General features: G+C 37.2%; 2 protein-coding genes across 3 annotated transcripts in view; both read right to left on the reverse strand.

Moving 5' to 3' along the window:
- rab44 (RAB44, member RAS oncogene family) overlaps window positions 1–2,442 on the reverse strand; it is a 27,484-nt gene extending 25,042 nt beyond the window's left edge. The window contains exon 1 of the mRNA XM_005724463.1: window positions 2,382–2,442. The gene's annotated coding sequence lies outside the window, so the exon portion shown is untranslated. The remainder of the gene's footprint in view (window positions 1–2,381) is intronic.
- A 192-nt stretch (window positions 2,443–2,634) lies between these two features.
- On the reverse strand, window positions 2,635–15,729 carry srsf3a (serine and arginine rich splicing factor 3a). 2 transcript variants are annotated; one of them, XM_005724464.2, is made up of 8 exons: window positions 15,547–15,729; window positions 8,751–13,809; window positions 7,933–7,979; window positions 6,379–6,589; window positions 6,160–6,294; window positions 3,653–3,691; window positions 3,434–3,520; window positions 2,635–3,319 (listed from the first exon to the last, which is right to left on the reverse strand). In XM_005724464.2, exons 3-8 carry the CDS (start codon window positions 7,937–7,939, stop codon window positions 3,292–3,294), a joined length of 507 nt encoding a protein of 168 aa, XP_005724521.1. In that variant the 5' UTR covers window positions 7,940–7,979; window positions 8,751–13,809; window positions 15,547–15,729; the 3' UTR covers window positions 2,635–3,291. The 2 variants fall into 2 exon arrangements, with proteins under 2 accessions (XP_005724521.1, XP_013764033.1); XM_013908579.1 differs by lacking the exons at window positions 2,635–3,319; window positions 6,160–6,294; window positions 6,379–6,589; ... (1 more) ...; window positions 8,751–13,809; window positions 15,547–15,729 and adding an exon at window positions 4,599–6,153 and having other exon boundaries at window positions 3,496–3,520.
- Window positions 15,730–15,835: the final 106 nt, after the last annotated feature.

The raw sequence follows: 15,835 nt of genomic DNA on the forward strand, positions 1-15,835 counted from the left end.
AAGAGTTTTCTGTGGCATCATCAATCACATTTTCAGATGAGAAATTATTCTGCAGCACTTCTTGAATTTCTGTTCTTTCAACCTCATCTTCATGCATTTTCCTGACAGTTTCATCTGAGTGATTGGCATCTTTGATCTCTTCACGCAGAGCAGTTTCAGATTCATCCACTTCTTCCATCCCAGATTCCAATGGTTTATCTGAAACCACTTTAAAATCTTGCTCACCTTGATTTTCGTGAAGGTTTTCATTTTGAGGAATTAAACTGTTCAAGCTAATCTCAGGATGGCTTGTTGCTGTTGGTTTCTGGACCTCAGGAAAATAAGCAGGTGTAGACACTGTAAAAATGGAGCTGTCATGTGGCACAGACAGAGAAACATCATGCTCGTTTCTTTGCAGTAATTCTTCAGGTTTTGTAGCCTCTGTTGCTGACATTTCTGTTGTTTCAGGGGTTTCATCACCAATTGTCAACTGTCTTCCTTTACTCCTTCGAGTGGATCCCATTTTTCTTCTTTTCCCAATGGAGTCATAGACAGTATGGGTTTGCTCACTTGAAGTCACATTATTGCTTTCAAGTTGGGATTCCAAAAGAGTATTTACTTCAGATGGTATAGTTTGTACTGAACCATTTCTCATATCAACATCACTGTCCTCATTCTCCTCATTTAGAGTTTCTAAATGTCCTTCTTTTCTTTGATGCTCACTTTGTTTGTAATTATTTGACACAGAATCATCAACAGACTTGTTAGCATTGCTGATTTCAGTGGCTACCAACCGACTAACTGCTATGTCAGTGATCACTTGTTGCTTGGAATCATACATCTGAATATCCTCATTTTCGTCCTGTAAGCTCTCCGGATGTCTGTTATTTGTAGGATATGCATATTGTTTTTCATTAAGATGTTCCTGCTCTGTGTGAAATACATTGTTTTTTACTTTCATGTCAGATGAGTGAGTATCCATCTCAGTTTGGTCTTCTGGTTTTTCAGAGTAAGTAACAGCATTTTCCGTGACATCAATACCCTGAATTTTAAAGGAATACTGATTTTGGTACATGTCCTGTATTTCTATGGGCTTAATGTTCACTTCATGTATTTTATTCATAGCACTTTCTGATTGCCATGCTTCTCTAACTTCAGATAAGCTACAAGGATCCTCATTTGCAGTCAACTTCTCTTTTGATGATGAAAATGTTTCCTGCTCAGCACTGCACACGACTTCAATATTTTGTTCCGGGCTGTTTTTATCTGTGGTTATGTTTGGTGTGACTGCCTCTAAAGCTTCAAATTCTACATGTGACTCATTTACCAAGTTGTTACCCTGTAACCTTCCATCCTGCCTGAGCATCTTCTTGTCATCGCTTTCTGTACTTTGTATTTCTGCTACAAAATACGCAGTTGAAGGCTCCTCATCTGGCACTTCACTGGATGACTGTTGAGCCACAGGATGCATGTTTTCTTTGATTTCTTCACTTTGCATGTCAGATTTGTCAATCTCTTCAAGCTTGATTTCATTTCTACAAGGGTTGCACTCTTGTAGATTATTGATTTCAGGAGTTAACATTTCCATTTCACCCTCAGAATTTTTATCATGTGTACTTTCTGAACAGTCCTTAGCTAGTGCAGACACATGATCACTTCCTTGACCGAATTCTTCCTGCTGCTTAAGTTCCACTGCCCGTGGCGTTTGTATTGTTTCAAAGGTTTCATTACCCCTGCTTTTTTCCTCAAGTTCCTTTCCAGGGTTGCAGTAAGGTTCAGTTTCTAAATCATTTACCAACTGCTTTCCTTTACTGCGCCGATTAGACCCAATTTTTCTCCGGTTAAATGTGACCTCTGCTGAAGGTGGATGTCGAGTTTCTGGTTTAGAATCCTCTCGGCTGGATAAAACATTTAAAGATTCAGTACTTTCGTCTGCTGCGTAGCCTTGTGCCACAGAAGAAGCTTCTGTTAAGTGGTACTCATCAGCCTTAGGTACTTCATTTTGGCTTTGTGCCACTCGTCGTGACCCGAGTCGCTTTTTCTTTGCATTTTGCGAAGACATGACTTGAAATCCTTTCTCCTAAACATGAAATATTCAGTCATGTAATGTATTTGCAAATCCAGTTGCAATCTACAGCATACAAATTTAGAACAGAACACTAAACGTAGTTGACTGAATATAAAAAAAATAAAAAAAATATTCAAAACAATGCGAGACACCAATATACATTAACATGTGCACCAAATGTGTTAACACCAAATATTAGGCAAGCAAGTGAAAACGCTGCCGTTAACTAAACTGCAACTATTTCATTTACCTAAACATAAGATTGATGAGTTGCGTAAATTTAGCTAAATGTCTTCTACAAAAAAACAAAACTTATAACACCACGTGTACTTACCACCGAAATCTGGCAACTCCTCGTGTCACAGCATGAGCTGCTGTGTTATGTCAAGTCATGCCTCTGTTCAATAGGAGTTACATTTCACACATGGGGGGTGTGTTTCAATGGCAACTGTGTCAAGCTTCCTGTGTGGGCTACATTTGCAGCAAACTATAGTACTTCCTGAATTTAAAACAGGTTCATTTTCAGCATTTGCCTTTTTAGTTCTAGTATATGCAACTATGAAAACAAAGCAAATGTTACAGAAAACTCACCTTGGAAAAACATTTATTGAACAAGATGTTAAACTGTATCAGTACATGTTGTTGGAGCTCAGACATTCAAAAAAAAAAAAAGAAAAAAAAAGGAAAAAAAAAAAAGAATCTAGTCAATGCTTTCTTTCGCAAAGGAAGGCATTTAAAAAAATTAATTACAGATGATCATGTTTTAGGGATAGACTACAATAACAGCACCATATTTACAGCATTTGTTAAGAGTCTTCTTTTCTGTTACTGGTATGAGAAGAAAAAAAAACCAAAAAAAACCAAAAAAAAAAACCAACCACACACCACTCCCTCTATACCATGTCACAGTAACCCGAGCAAGAATAGTAAAATAAATAACCAAACCAAAAAAAGGAAAGAAAATGAAATGATGACTTTAAACAGTTTTAAAAAGAAAAGTAAAACCAAGTACTCATTTTCAAAGCATGCAGGGCAAGACAGAATTTAACAAAAAAAAAAAAAAAAAAAAAAAAAAAACCCAAACAGTTTACACCTTTCTTGATCATTCAACAGACCATTAAGACCCAAACATGGCCAACCTTAAATTGCCATGAGCTACCCAACAAAATCTAAAAAGAAAAGACTATAAAAATGTACTTTTTTGTAACCATAGCATAAGCCGGTAGATGAGCTTTCCAAGATCTTCATTTCCTCTCATTAGACCGGGAACGACTGTAAAACAAACCAACCAGTGAATAAATGCAAAATTGATGGGGAAAAAAATTGTTAGCTTAATATTAAGTTTGAAGTTCAAGAACAATAAATATAAAAATTATTTTGATTTACCTCCTCGATCGTGAGAAGGATCTTGAGCGCTTACGGTTCTTCTCTCTGGAAGCAGACCGATATCTGCGTCTATCTCTTGAAACAGACCTGAAAAAAATGTTTTTAACGATTTTTATCATTTGCCATAGACAAATGTGTGGTGCAAAAAAAAAACAAAAAACAACAACCCCAAAAAACAAAAACAAACAAAAAACAAAAGACAAATGGTGACATGGCTACCTGCTGCGGCTGCGGCTGAGGCTCCGTCTCCTTGGCGATCTACAATGTAGGGGAGGGGGGAGGAGTTAAAAAGAAAATTAAGAAGAAAACATTTTTTTAGAAATATTAAGAGAGCATATTTAACATTTCCCATCTCTAATACAACCTTTGAAATTAGTTTTTCTTGATCCCTACAGAAACATGGGTTACATGTGGAAACGTGGTTACACGTACTTCCTGGACTGTTAACAGAATGATCATCTGTATCCATGAACTGGTCAAATGTTTATAAGGAAACTTTGTCCAATGAACACAAATCATGGAGCAAGATATCAGAATGTAAAACAAAATCAAGGCTCGGCATTAAGGCTTGTCTGAGAGAAAGACCAAACAAATTATGTGACAGCTTTTTTCCTTCTTTTTTTTTTTTTAAACCAAGCATAAAAACATTCTTCAATCACCCATCTACTGTGATCCTCCTTGTGCACAATGTTCCCCAAAAAGTAAAATACCTCCTTTAGCAGCAACACAGGAAAGACTGATTATTTTTGTTTTTTGTTAAAAGAAACTTTGATGTGGGACACATCCTAAAGCAACGAAAAATAGGGTAACCTACAAGTAAAAGGGTCTTTAAACCGAAAAAACAAAGAAACAAAGAAACAAAACACAAAAAAAACCAAATTAAAACTGCAAAGAAAAAAGTTTACTTCCTGTGGTTATCACTCAAGATAGCTTAATGTCGAGCCCTGAAAATGCACTCAGTAGAACAATTACAATGAACACCAGATAAATGTAGTTCATTTTTGAAATGGAAATTAAAGAATGGTGGTCAAAATTCCTTGACCGGTTTTTGCAGCACTGCACTGAATTTTCTCCAAATTACATAACTGCTGAAGAAAACTGTCAAGCAGCTATGAAAGCTAGATTAAGCATTAAAACTACAAAGAGCAGGATAAAAGAAACTTACTATTTTTGGGGGAATTGGACAAGATAGAAATGACGCAAGGAAGCCAGACTGATGGTGAGGGAGGTCGAATTGCAGAGAAGATTTGCCACAAGATGCAAATGTTGGAGATATGAAGTTGCCTGGTGGCTGGTTCGAGGGGGGTAGTTGTAGATTTTCCCTGCCTTTTTTGGGGGGGTGGGGGATGGGAAGGGATGTAAGCCAAGGGCTGTCCCCGCTGATACAGTAGATGTTTGGAGAATAGAAAGAGTAAAGACGCTGATTGGCTGATAATGTGAAGTGGACCGCTGTCGATTGGGTAAAGGTTGGAGGAAGGAGGAGGATGCTGGGAACTGCATGCTCAGGAACCAAAAGCTTGGTGGAACCTGACGACTGGCGGTGCGCCTGGGTCATGTGACAACACCAGCCAAGCTGATTTGGGCTCACTGGTCAGCAGTCACATGATGCTGAAAGAAGACTAGTTGATTGACTCAGATGGTGAGAAGCGTGGTGGTGACTCTGAAACGGGGTTCAGTTTTATTAATAGATGGCAACTGAACTCAGAAAAAAAATATAAATAAAATTTACACCTGCAGAATGTAAGTGTAAAAATATTTGATGGGAGATGAAGGGCTAACTATGCTTCTGAAGATGTCTTTGTAAAATAATATCACTCTGGCAGAGCTTGTTGTTTCAACAGTTATATTTTAATAAAAGATTTAACCGTTTACATAACCTGCCACTAATATACCCTTGAAAACAATTAAAAAAAAATTTGTATCAAAATTATTACTTCAATCTTTGTGGGATCAGGGGCCGTATTCACAAAATATCGAAAAGCTTGAATGTAGCTCTCAAGTGGCCAATTAGTAGAAACATGAAAACGAAAAATGAAAAACTAAACAAAACACTAATCACTTGCTGGGTTGGGGGAGACGGGTTAGAAACTCCAGAGCTCTGTCTTATAGAGCCTGAAAATAATGTACTTAATTTTGGTGAGAAAGCTGGCAGGACAGGACTTGTTGAATGCGAATTCACCGGGCATTACCCGACTGTACTCACAACAGCACAATCACATGTCCAAAGAATAGTTGAGATCTCCAGTTTATGAGCGAAAACTGTAATGAAATGAGTGCCTACTATGTAAATGTTTTTTCCCCCCTCTTTGCTTTAGTCTGGCACTTTTAGTTTGCTTTAAAAAGAAAGTATGACACTTTGTGAATACAGCCACAGATTTTTATTTTAATTTTTAAAGAAATAAAAAAGGCAAGAACGCTTGAATGCAAGTGTGCAAACAATTTGTTTCAAGCTGTCAGAAACTTGATTCCTTGCTTAGTTTCAGTTTAGACTATGACAAAACTAAAAATAGATGGTAAGAAACTAGATTTTTGCTAATATATTTGGCCATTTAGTCGATCTAAAACTGTTTTGCCAAAATCAGAAGCTGAAAAATAAGTGTGTATTTAATGAACGTGTGCTTTGTCATTTGTACTCTTATTGAACACTGCAAGTGAGAATTTTGTTTGAAAAAAATGTCTACAGATAAATAAAACAGTAAAATAACTGTCAAGTAGGAAATGCATACCTGCGTCTAACAGGAGGACTGCGTCGCCTAAAATCATCTCGAGGGTATCGGCTCCAGGATGGAGGAGGGCCACGGCTCCTGGAGCGCTTTTCTCCAGTGGATAACTCAACGCGTACTCGACAGCCACACATGGTTCTGAACAGAAGTCAACAAATGAGCAGAAAGCAATGCAAAAATCAAACACAACTACTAATAAGTGTAGCATGTTGAAGGAGTTACCTGCCATCCAATTCTCTCACAGCATCTGAGGCATCTCTGGGATCTTCAAACTCTACAAAAGCAAAACCTGGGGGATTCCTGGCAACCCAAACACTTCTTAGAGGACCATAGTAACCAAACGCTCTTTCTAACTCCGTCTTATTTCCATTGTTTCCCAGATTCCCGACATAAACCTTGCAGTCGAGGGGACAGTCTCGATGAAAAGCAGGGTCTTAAAAGTGACAGAAACACAAACACCCATCAAACGATGAAGTAGAACAAATTACGTATCATTCATCAAAATGTGCAAATTAAATGTAAATTATGTTAACCTGCATTAAAATATTTTATTTTTCTATGTTGACTAATCCAAAGCCCTTCCAGCCTCAAAGTTTTCTGATCTACTGTACATAGCCTTACTTTAAAAGACTTATTTCTGCAGCCAACCATGTAAAATAAAGTCAACTAATGCCATTCCTTGTTTAATTTTATTTCACCAATTTTCAACTTCTTTTTCTTGAAAAAACAATCAAGCAAAAAAATAAATAAATAAAAAAAGCTGGGGTGAAAGCTCAGTCTACCACCCTGCATCTTAGACTGTCCACAGAAAGAGCTTAAAGTGCTTTGAGTACTACTATCATGATAGTGATGGAGCCACATGTAACTAGAGTATGAAAAAAAATTTGACAAGACAGCATGAGTCCACCATGACACAGAACAAACAGTGGTTGTGGTAATTCAGTAAATGGTTTTGTCTTCTTTAACTTCTTGTGTAATGTGCACATATTTAGAGAATATAATTTTTTATTGACAAACTCATTCATTGGAGTCACCATCTGTTAGCTTTGCAGTGTTTGAATTAGGGGCTGTGTCCAGCAAAGTACTTTTTGTCTGACGATAATGCTAGGCCATCCTCTGAAAATGTCCAGCTGAGAATACTTGAGAGCACTTAGAAGTCACCGCACATTTTCAGCACAGACAATTTGGTTGCTATGATACATAACATCTACTGTACCTGACTGCTACTGACCTGGTGAACGAACTGTTCTTCTAGACCTTTATATTTAACATCAATATTGTGGTAGACATGGATACTCAGAGAAGCAACATTCACTTCTCATCCATTGTTGCTCAGATGGTTGTCAGCATGTGTGCAATGGGAAAGCCTGTCTGCATGGCATTTGTCCCAGTTCTGCTTGATGGGGTAAAAAGCGACAAGCACAGCTGCTTTCTATCAAAAGTTCAAGATCTTAAGGCCCGGCAACCAGTAAAACAACCCAATCACAAAGCTTGGGAGAGATGCTCAGTGCCCCATTGCTGCTGGCGTTTTAACAATACCATCAATACATGCCACTCCTATTCCAAGCAATTCCAAGAACATTGCTCTTAGGAACTACGCTGGCCTCAGGAAAAAAAATACTTTGGTCTTTGGACACACCCCTTAAGTTCACAAATACTGTAATTCTTTTAAAGTCACTTAGCATGTTCTGTGTTGTTTCATGGGACACCAGGGCACCTCCCTACTGCAAAACAAAGCAAGAAAAGCTACACGACTAACTGTCTGAGTTGTCATACCTCCCATTTCAAATTTATTCTTGTTTAAGTCCAAGACTCTGTTATCCCTGAAAAGAAAAAAACAAAACAAAATTACAAGAAACAGTTACAGTCAAACAGCTCTGAGAACAGTTAATCTATGGCCCCATTTAAAGCTGGTATCAGTGAATTGTTATATTTGCATTCACTTTGCAGCACTGCAAAGCCTTTTCTAACAAAGAGTCTCATTCAGGTTTATACATGACTGGGTTGCTTATAACTGCAGTACCTACACAGGATTTTTAAATATTTAGCAACCGCACACTTATAAAAAAAAATCCAAAGCCAACGCGTTTCTTTTTGGGGGTGGGGCGGTCTCTTTAGTGCTTCTTTGGTGCTTTTCGGATGAATGGTGAATAAAACTATGTTGGTTAATTGGTCAGAGGTATATAATACAACAATAAGCTAGAAAATGGGGTGGCTTCTATTAGCAGACTCCTGAGCCTTAACACTGGCTATACATTTCCAGGCTAACAGCACCAAAAATAGTTCGCTTTAGCTTGATTGTTGACGGGTAACATTAAAATTGGATTTTAGTTACTCTAAAAAGACATTTCCTCTGAATATTACAAATTACTTTTGACTCCAACTTTTCATCCGAACGATAATGCAGCAAAGTTTTCCACCACCCTCCAAAACCAACCATGCGAGGATTAACGTTACGCTAGCAAATTTAGCATTTATTACCGCGAAACGATTTACAAAAGAATTCGTCGCGATGCGAATCGGCATCCTAGCTGAATTCACACGAAAAACGTGTGGAAGACCGAACCTACCTTCCTGTATGGAATATAACTCACCTTTTTACAGCTAAAACTCAACAAAAAACCGCTTGCAGAAGATTTCACGCCGCTCGTTTGAGCAGCAGGCCTAGCCTGTTAGGTTATTAGCGCCTCGAGTAAAGCGGAAGAGCAAGGGGGAAAAAAGAAAAAGCCCACTCTTCTTCTGCGTGTCTAAAACGCCATTAAAACACCGATAAATGTCTATACTGCCACCTACTGTACCAAAGTGGAATGTCTGCCACAACACATTAAACTAGCAAACATGTGAGATCTTCACCCAACTTTTATAACAGAAAAATGTAACCAGAGAAAGTTTAGAACATTTTACATGACTGAATTTTTTAAAAAGCGCCTTTACTTCCATCATCACATCATTATATTTAAATATTACTGTTATATGTGTTACTTCATAGGATAATCAAGGTATAATAAAGTGAACCAAGCTGCTATTAGTCTAAGGAGCGACTGGACTTTAAGTTTTGTGAAGACGTTTCACTTCTCATCCAAGAACCTTCTTCAGTTCTAAAAGCTGCTATTACATTGAGTTAAACTTCATAATCCCTTTTAGTCTACTTTGGCTATAGGTAAACCTATCCCTGCCCCGAGCCACTTTAATTTATATCTACACTGTTAAAAACAAACTCAAAGCAAGCTTATTTGTAAAGGGCATTGTTTCATTTATTCATAGAGGTCAAGTAAAATGTACAACCATGTAAAAAAAGGGGATACAAGTTGAACTAGTAAAACTATAGCCTAACTTTACATTTAAACTATGTACACCATGTACTCTATATACCGCAATAACACTTTTTTTTTTTTAAATGATCTAAGAAAAAAAGTGTTATAACTGTGGAGACTGGCCAGATGTCATACTCTTGCTTCTGTCTTCTTACTGGTGCTTTTCTTTTCAGACCTTATCTGTGCTACAAGGCTGAAGATTTTTTTAACATCTGTTCTTGTTCCTGTGTCCTGTAGCCGGTAATCTTTTTCAGATATTTACTGCAATACTAGATTTCCCCTGTGTAAACACGTAAGGCTCTTCTGCCTGAAAAAATATCGTCCTTTCTTCCGCCATGTCAAGCTAACCTTTGAAAAAATAAAATGTCAAGATGTTCTTATTATTGTGACATTTTAAACCCCATCACCTCATGGAAAAAAGGAAAAAAAACGTTAGAGGTGTTCAATGGAAATAACTGAAACTGAAAATAATTAGTCAAAAATGTTTAAATAAAAGCACAAATGCTATCAGAGGAATTGCAGTGATATCTATAAATGAACACAGGCCATTTTTATACATACATAGAGTACATATACATTAAACACATATTAGTGCATTTACTCAAGAAAAAAATATTATAATGCTTGTATTTTACTGAAGTGTTTCCATTTTATGCTGCATTACACTTCTACACCACTCTAATTTAGTGTTTGTGAGTTGTGTTGTAGCTCTACAACAAAAAAGGATTTTACACTGTTTCCTTCAAACTCTTGATGCTTTAGTGATGTAACACTTGCTTGAAGTAATTCAAATATGTGTAGCAATTCTTGTTTCTTCCTTTATTTACCCCCCTTTTTCAAGCATCTAACAAACCCTCGGCCTTAACTATGACCCTAACCTTTTGACTGTCCTCAGATTTTTAAAGAGAAATTTGATTACCGTCTTAACGTTTGGCTGCAGTAATCACTATTATGATAAGAAAATGCACAGACTCAAGCATGAAGCCCACTGTCTAGATAAAAATTCACTGCAAATGTTTTTGCTGTGGCGCATAAAATGTAGCCATAGTACAGATACGATGTTTTCTATGTTCTGTGACAAGAATCGCACAGTTTGCTCAGTTTGACCTTAAGAAGATAAAGCAGTGCAAAAACAGCTGCCTGCCATTTAGTAGTTACATAGGAACACAAGTAAATCAACAGACAGGGCTATTGCTCAACACATGTGACCTCTTAGAAGCGCGCAGGTGGGTGGGTAGATAATGTATGTACACTTCCCGTATAGAGGCGCATTCAAGACGAAGTGTGGAAAAGGGGGAAGAATTGTGTAACAGAAGTCTTCATGCATCTCTGACCATGAGGCTTACCTCAGGTCACAAAGGGGCACAGTCAGAGAAAAATTAGCAGCTCAGTCTTTATTTATTGCACGATGGATGGATGAATAGGGAACTCTGTTTTGCTTGTTCTCCAACGTTATGTGTAACCATATGTGTAATCTTTAATTAGACACATATTGGAGACATTAATGTTTCATTTAAACTTGTTGCGAAACACCCTGATTTGTATCCCATTCTGACACAGTTTGTGATAACGGTGTTGTGATTTAACCGTCTAACATGTCTGGTTAAAGCCAATCGGATTCAAATTAGTTTTTGAGCAATTAGTCATTTCAACCTCATGCTTTTGGTTAATGATTGCCTGACGTGACAGGTTAAATTGCTGTGTACTAAACTTCTTAGTAATCGACACCCTATGTAATAATTAAGAATAATAACCCTTATTACCACAGGTTTGTAGAGCGGGGGTATCACTACTTTAAACTTTTTTTTTTACTGAACTGGGCTCTAAGGAGGTCAGGAGGGAAACTATTTAGTGGATGGCAAATGGTTTACAATAACTTCATGTACAGCAGAGGGGTTTGTGGGACTCCAAATTATGATGACATTGTGTCAGTGACAACAATCTGATCATAAATGTTCAATGAACGTGAGAAAATGCAGAAAAGACCACAGAGCGTTTTCATTGGATCATTGGATGCCCTGTGCATAAACAGATATACTCAGCAGCCATTTTATTAGGTATGTATAGCTTAAAAGTACACTCTGTCCTCACAGTCCTACGATGAAACATCCTTTCATAAAGCAAATAAGGGAAGTTTTGACTCTGTGTTATGATTCATTTGAATGTCGCAGCTGGTTTTATTACACTGACAGGTGTTTCTATCACTTTGTTCATTGATATAAACTCAATGAAATGCAGAAACCTATTTGGGATTTTTAATATATAAAGAAATGAAATAAAATAAAATAAAATCTCCTTTACAGTTGAATTCTGTTTTTGGGATTTAAATCTGATATATTTTCCTGTGGCAGTTTACTTAGAACAAATACTGTGTGAAAGCCCTGATTTAAAAAAGTCTTCAGCTGATTTGAAATGATTTCAAAAAAGTTTCATTCTCTCCGAGACTCAAAACAAACCATTAAGCTCCTGTTTTTCTTTTAACTCAAGAACAAAAAGAAGTTAAAATCTTTCCTCATCAGTTATACAAAGTGATAAATGTCAGACATAACATAAAACACACCAAAACTGAACTATGCTGACAATAAAACACAACCTTTTAAGGTTTGTGTTGACATGATGAAAATAGGACTGCTGTTATTCACTGCCCCATTTCTCAGTCGTTTATTCAGGGCCCTTGGCAGACACAACAGTAAAGAACTCTTGCTTTTGGTGGGGGGGACAAAAGTTCAGGGATAAAAGGGATCACTCGGGAGATTACTCCCCTGTACGTATCACGGATGCCTAGAACACAAACAAAGAGCATTATGTTGCTCAGCCTGTAGCTGCAGAGCGCATGTTTGTGTGAGAGCAAGTGCTTCTTTAACCTCACCCTCCCATTTGCCTTTTGCTTTACCAAATGAAGCATTAAGCTGCCTTTGTTTTTCCGTGTATGTATTCCCCTGCTACCATAGGGTTCTCCTTGTAGCTATTTAAATGAATCATCTCTTTTTTCAAGCATCCACTCAGCACAGTGTTTTTCAATCAGATTAGTACAGCACATTCTGTTCTGTTTCACTTCCTGATGACTGTGCAGCCCGTATCCCTGAATGAACTCACCCGCGTGCTTCTGGTTACACCAAGATACTCATTCAGACAGATGGATTCTTGCAACTGCCAGTCAGATTTTTGTACTTTACACAGTATTTAGCAAAATCTGTTAGACACCTATCAGATTTGCTGTTTACTGTTTGGTTTTAGCAAAGATTAAATGACTTTCCGATGCAAAGTGATAGGTAAGTAGCAGTAAGAAGGCCACAAAGTTCTAAAAATAAGTTACAACTGCATGTATAAAACAGCCACAGACCATTGATGTAACCTTTGACCATCTAATTTTCATTTGTCTTCTTCTTCTTTTTTTTTCTCGCCTGCCTGGGTGCTTTCACCAGAACAGAAACAAGATGTTCTTGATGTTTCAGGAAGGAAAACAACATCTCAAGCCATGTGTCACTATACATATCTATTCATGCATCTCAGTTCAGCCCAAGCCTGTTTAGTTCATTTTGACCTCCAGTTAAGCATTGCAGTGTAGGGGAAAAGAAGACAGACAAAGCAACCAGGACGCCACAGTTCACGAATTTTGGTAAAACAAACAAACCAACCTTTGCCCGTGCAGGAGTTGACCGTCCTGACATGGTGTTTTATTTTAGATAATCAGTACTATTATTTTAAGGGTTTCATGTGGGCAGTGACACATAGTGAGGTTGTGTTTTTACATCTTTCTGTTTCTGTGCTGTTTTTTTTCTTTAAATGTGAATAACATGTTCTAAAACACATGTGTGTGAAAGCTACTTTCTTCCGATAACCAGATGCTCAGAAGATTACTCACCCCAGCTGACAATATCCCTGTTGCGTTTGCAGAGTCAGGTTCACTTGTGTTATGTCACCTATATAATTAACAGGATCATCATGTTCCCTCTCAATAGCAGCTTGCTGTCTGCCAGCAGTGTGGTCAGACAGTATCCTTACCACGTATAATGGTGGGATTCATCATCTAGAGAGACGAGGCTCTTTGAGCATCTCGGTTCTATAAAGGAAAGTTTTCCTCTCGCTGTCTGACATGAACAAATTTTGGTTAAGTTCTCGTTAATGATTCACTCATAACATTAATTCGAGGCATATTTTATAATTTTTAATGCAATAAATGTGATAAACATAGACACAAGAAGCAGCCATAAAGCATGTCAATGCCAACATCCTCAACCGCAAAAGCACAAAACAAGGCCATAAAAAACTTTTATTACCATGGATTTTAGGTTCTCTTATCCCCAAAGTAAATGTGTCAGTAAAAAATAAGTTCATCCTAGAGATGTGAAAGAGAAAACATATTAACCATGAATGTGATAATAAGCAAACACTTGCTTTAATCATGTATAATATAAAAAGCAATATAAAAAGCCTAGAAATGAGATAAAGGCTGTTTGAACACAAGATTTCATCAGCATGCAGAGTGTGCATCTGGGGTTTCCACATGACGAGAGCTTTCAGCCTCCTTACAGGCTGTTTAGGAGTCATGGTCAAAATATACTCAAACACATGCCCTTTGGAGAAGAACATGACCACTGTGAAAAGTTTGATTACAACATAAATCAACTCCTGCTGGGTTTTTATATATATCATTCTGATGATATTTTAAAAATATTATATTAAAATACTCTGTGTTGTGTCTCTCACGTTCATCTCTTTTGGTGTGTGTTTAGTACTTCACTACTATTTTGACTTCTTGTATATTTCAGGGGAAAACTGCCTCTCCCTGATAACTGCGGTCTTTCTTGACCCGGACAAAATTTGACTTGCAAAGCATCCTTCATAAAATGCAATGCATTTCATGCTCACCTGAAGCAGGTTGCTACTTTAAGTTGTTATGTAACATTTTGCGTCACAGTGAGCACTTTAGATATGTGTTAGATGTGACACTTTTTTCTAATCCTGTTAATATGGAATGCATAATGAATCAAAACGACTTCAGTAACTAAATTACAATTTACAATTTTGAATATTTATTATTTTATTTTTCATGTGGATTTCCAGGTTAAAAAGCAACTGCCAAATTATAATGTGTTTATAGTGCCTCATTACATATAGTAACACTTAGACAATAGTATTTTTTTTTTTAGGTTTTTACTTTAATTAAACTTTGAAGACTTTAAGAAGAACTGTACTTTACAGTAAGTAATTTTCATTTTGTAATTTACTAGGATACAGTAGCAATTATTAGACTACAGTAATGGCTTAGACAGGTTGAACATACTGGTTCTCTAGTGAGCATCCACATCAGAGTAAAATACTGACTGATTCACTACAAAATATGAAAACTATTGTATCGGGAGGTTAATGATTAATAATGATTTATAGGATGAGACAGGATTAGGCATATTCACCATCTGTTCTTGGTTTATTACATTGATTTGTCATTCAGCACTTTGGCAGGGGCTGCCATTATGTTCCCTCACAATGAGTACTTCTACTTTTAATAATGATTTATAATAATAATAATAATAATAATAATAATAATAATAATAATAATAATTTATAGGAACGTATAGTTCCCAAAATTTGACTTGCAAAACAAGAGTTAATAGAATATGATGCGCATCACTAGAATACCATAATACTAGAATCACACACAGCACCACCTGAACCGTGTTTATACATTTAAATGGACGCCTAACACACTGGCAGGACTTTTCACTGTTACTGGTTTGACAGCAAAACAGCTGTCGCCAAGATTTTACTTGCAAAGTTGGTAAAACAATAGCTTACACCACGTAGTGAGAATAGAGAATTAGTATGTAACATGAGGAGTTTGATTTTTATATCTAACTTGATTGAGTGGTATTTTTTTCCAACTAGTAAAAGATCTTCATACTTTGTTGCAAAGCCGTAAACACCACAATAATGTAAACACAGACTGTTTGGGAAAAGATGACAAATTATCTCCGCCCAGTAAAAATGCCAACATGGAAAAATACCACCAGGAATTAATAAAAGAAACAATAGTAGAAAAAAAACATGCATGCGCTTTTGTAGAAGTCCTTACCCTGAAATAAGTGACAGTAAACTGCCCTTTAAGCCATAAAAGTCTCCGATAAGTAAATATGCTACTCCCCACCCCCCTCTTTTCTTTGTAAGTCTACAGAAACAGTGCGCTAATCCGTATCACCGCGCGTCTTATCGGGCAGTGAGGTGTGCTTTTACTTCGGTGATTACACATCCTCGTCTGTGTCTGCAGGCGGGCTGTTACACAGTACTGTTGACGATACGTGTCGTCAGCTGAGCGGGGAGGACAGCCTGCTGCGGAACAGGCTGTTCCCGGCCTGGCTGTCTCG

Source organism: Pundamilia nyererei, unplaced genomic scaffold, assembly GCF_000239375.1.
Source record: "Pundamilia nyererei isolate P.nyererei 1_Seehausen unplaced genomic scaffold, PunNye1.0 scaffold00012, whole genome shotgun sequence".
NCBI classification, from domain to species: domain Eukaryota; kingdom Metazoa; phylum Chordata; class Actinopteri; order Cichliformes; family Cichlidae; genus Pundamilia; species Pundamilia nyererei.

Excerpts from the sequence above, each read along its gene's own strand:
- srsf3a (XM_005724464.2), bottom strand. Across the intron at positions 3,521-3,652 it reads CTCAGCCGCAGCCGCAGCAG|GTCTGTTTCAAGAGATAGAC; the intron begins GTAGCCATGTCA and ends CATTTTTTTCAG. Across the intron at positions 3,320-3,433 it reads TCCTTCTCACGATCGAGGAG|TCGTTCCCGGTCTAATGAGA; the intron begins GTAAATCAAAAT and ends TTTGTTTTACAG.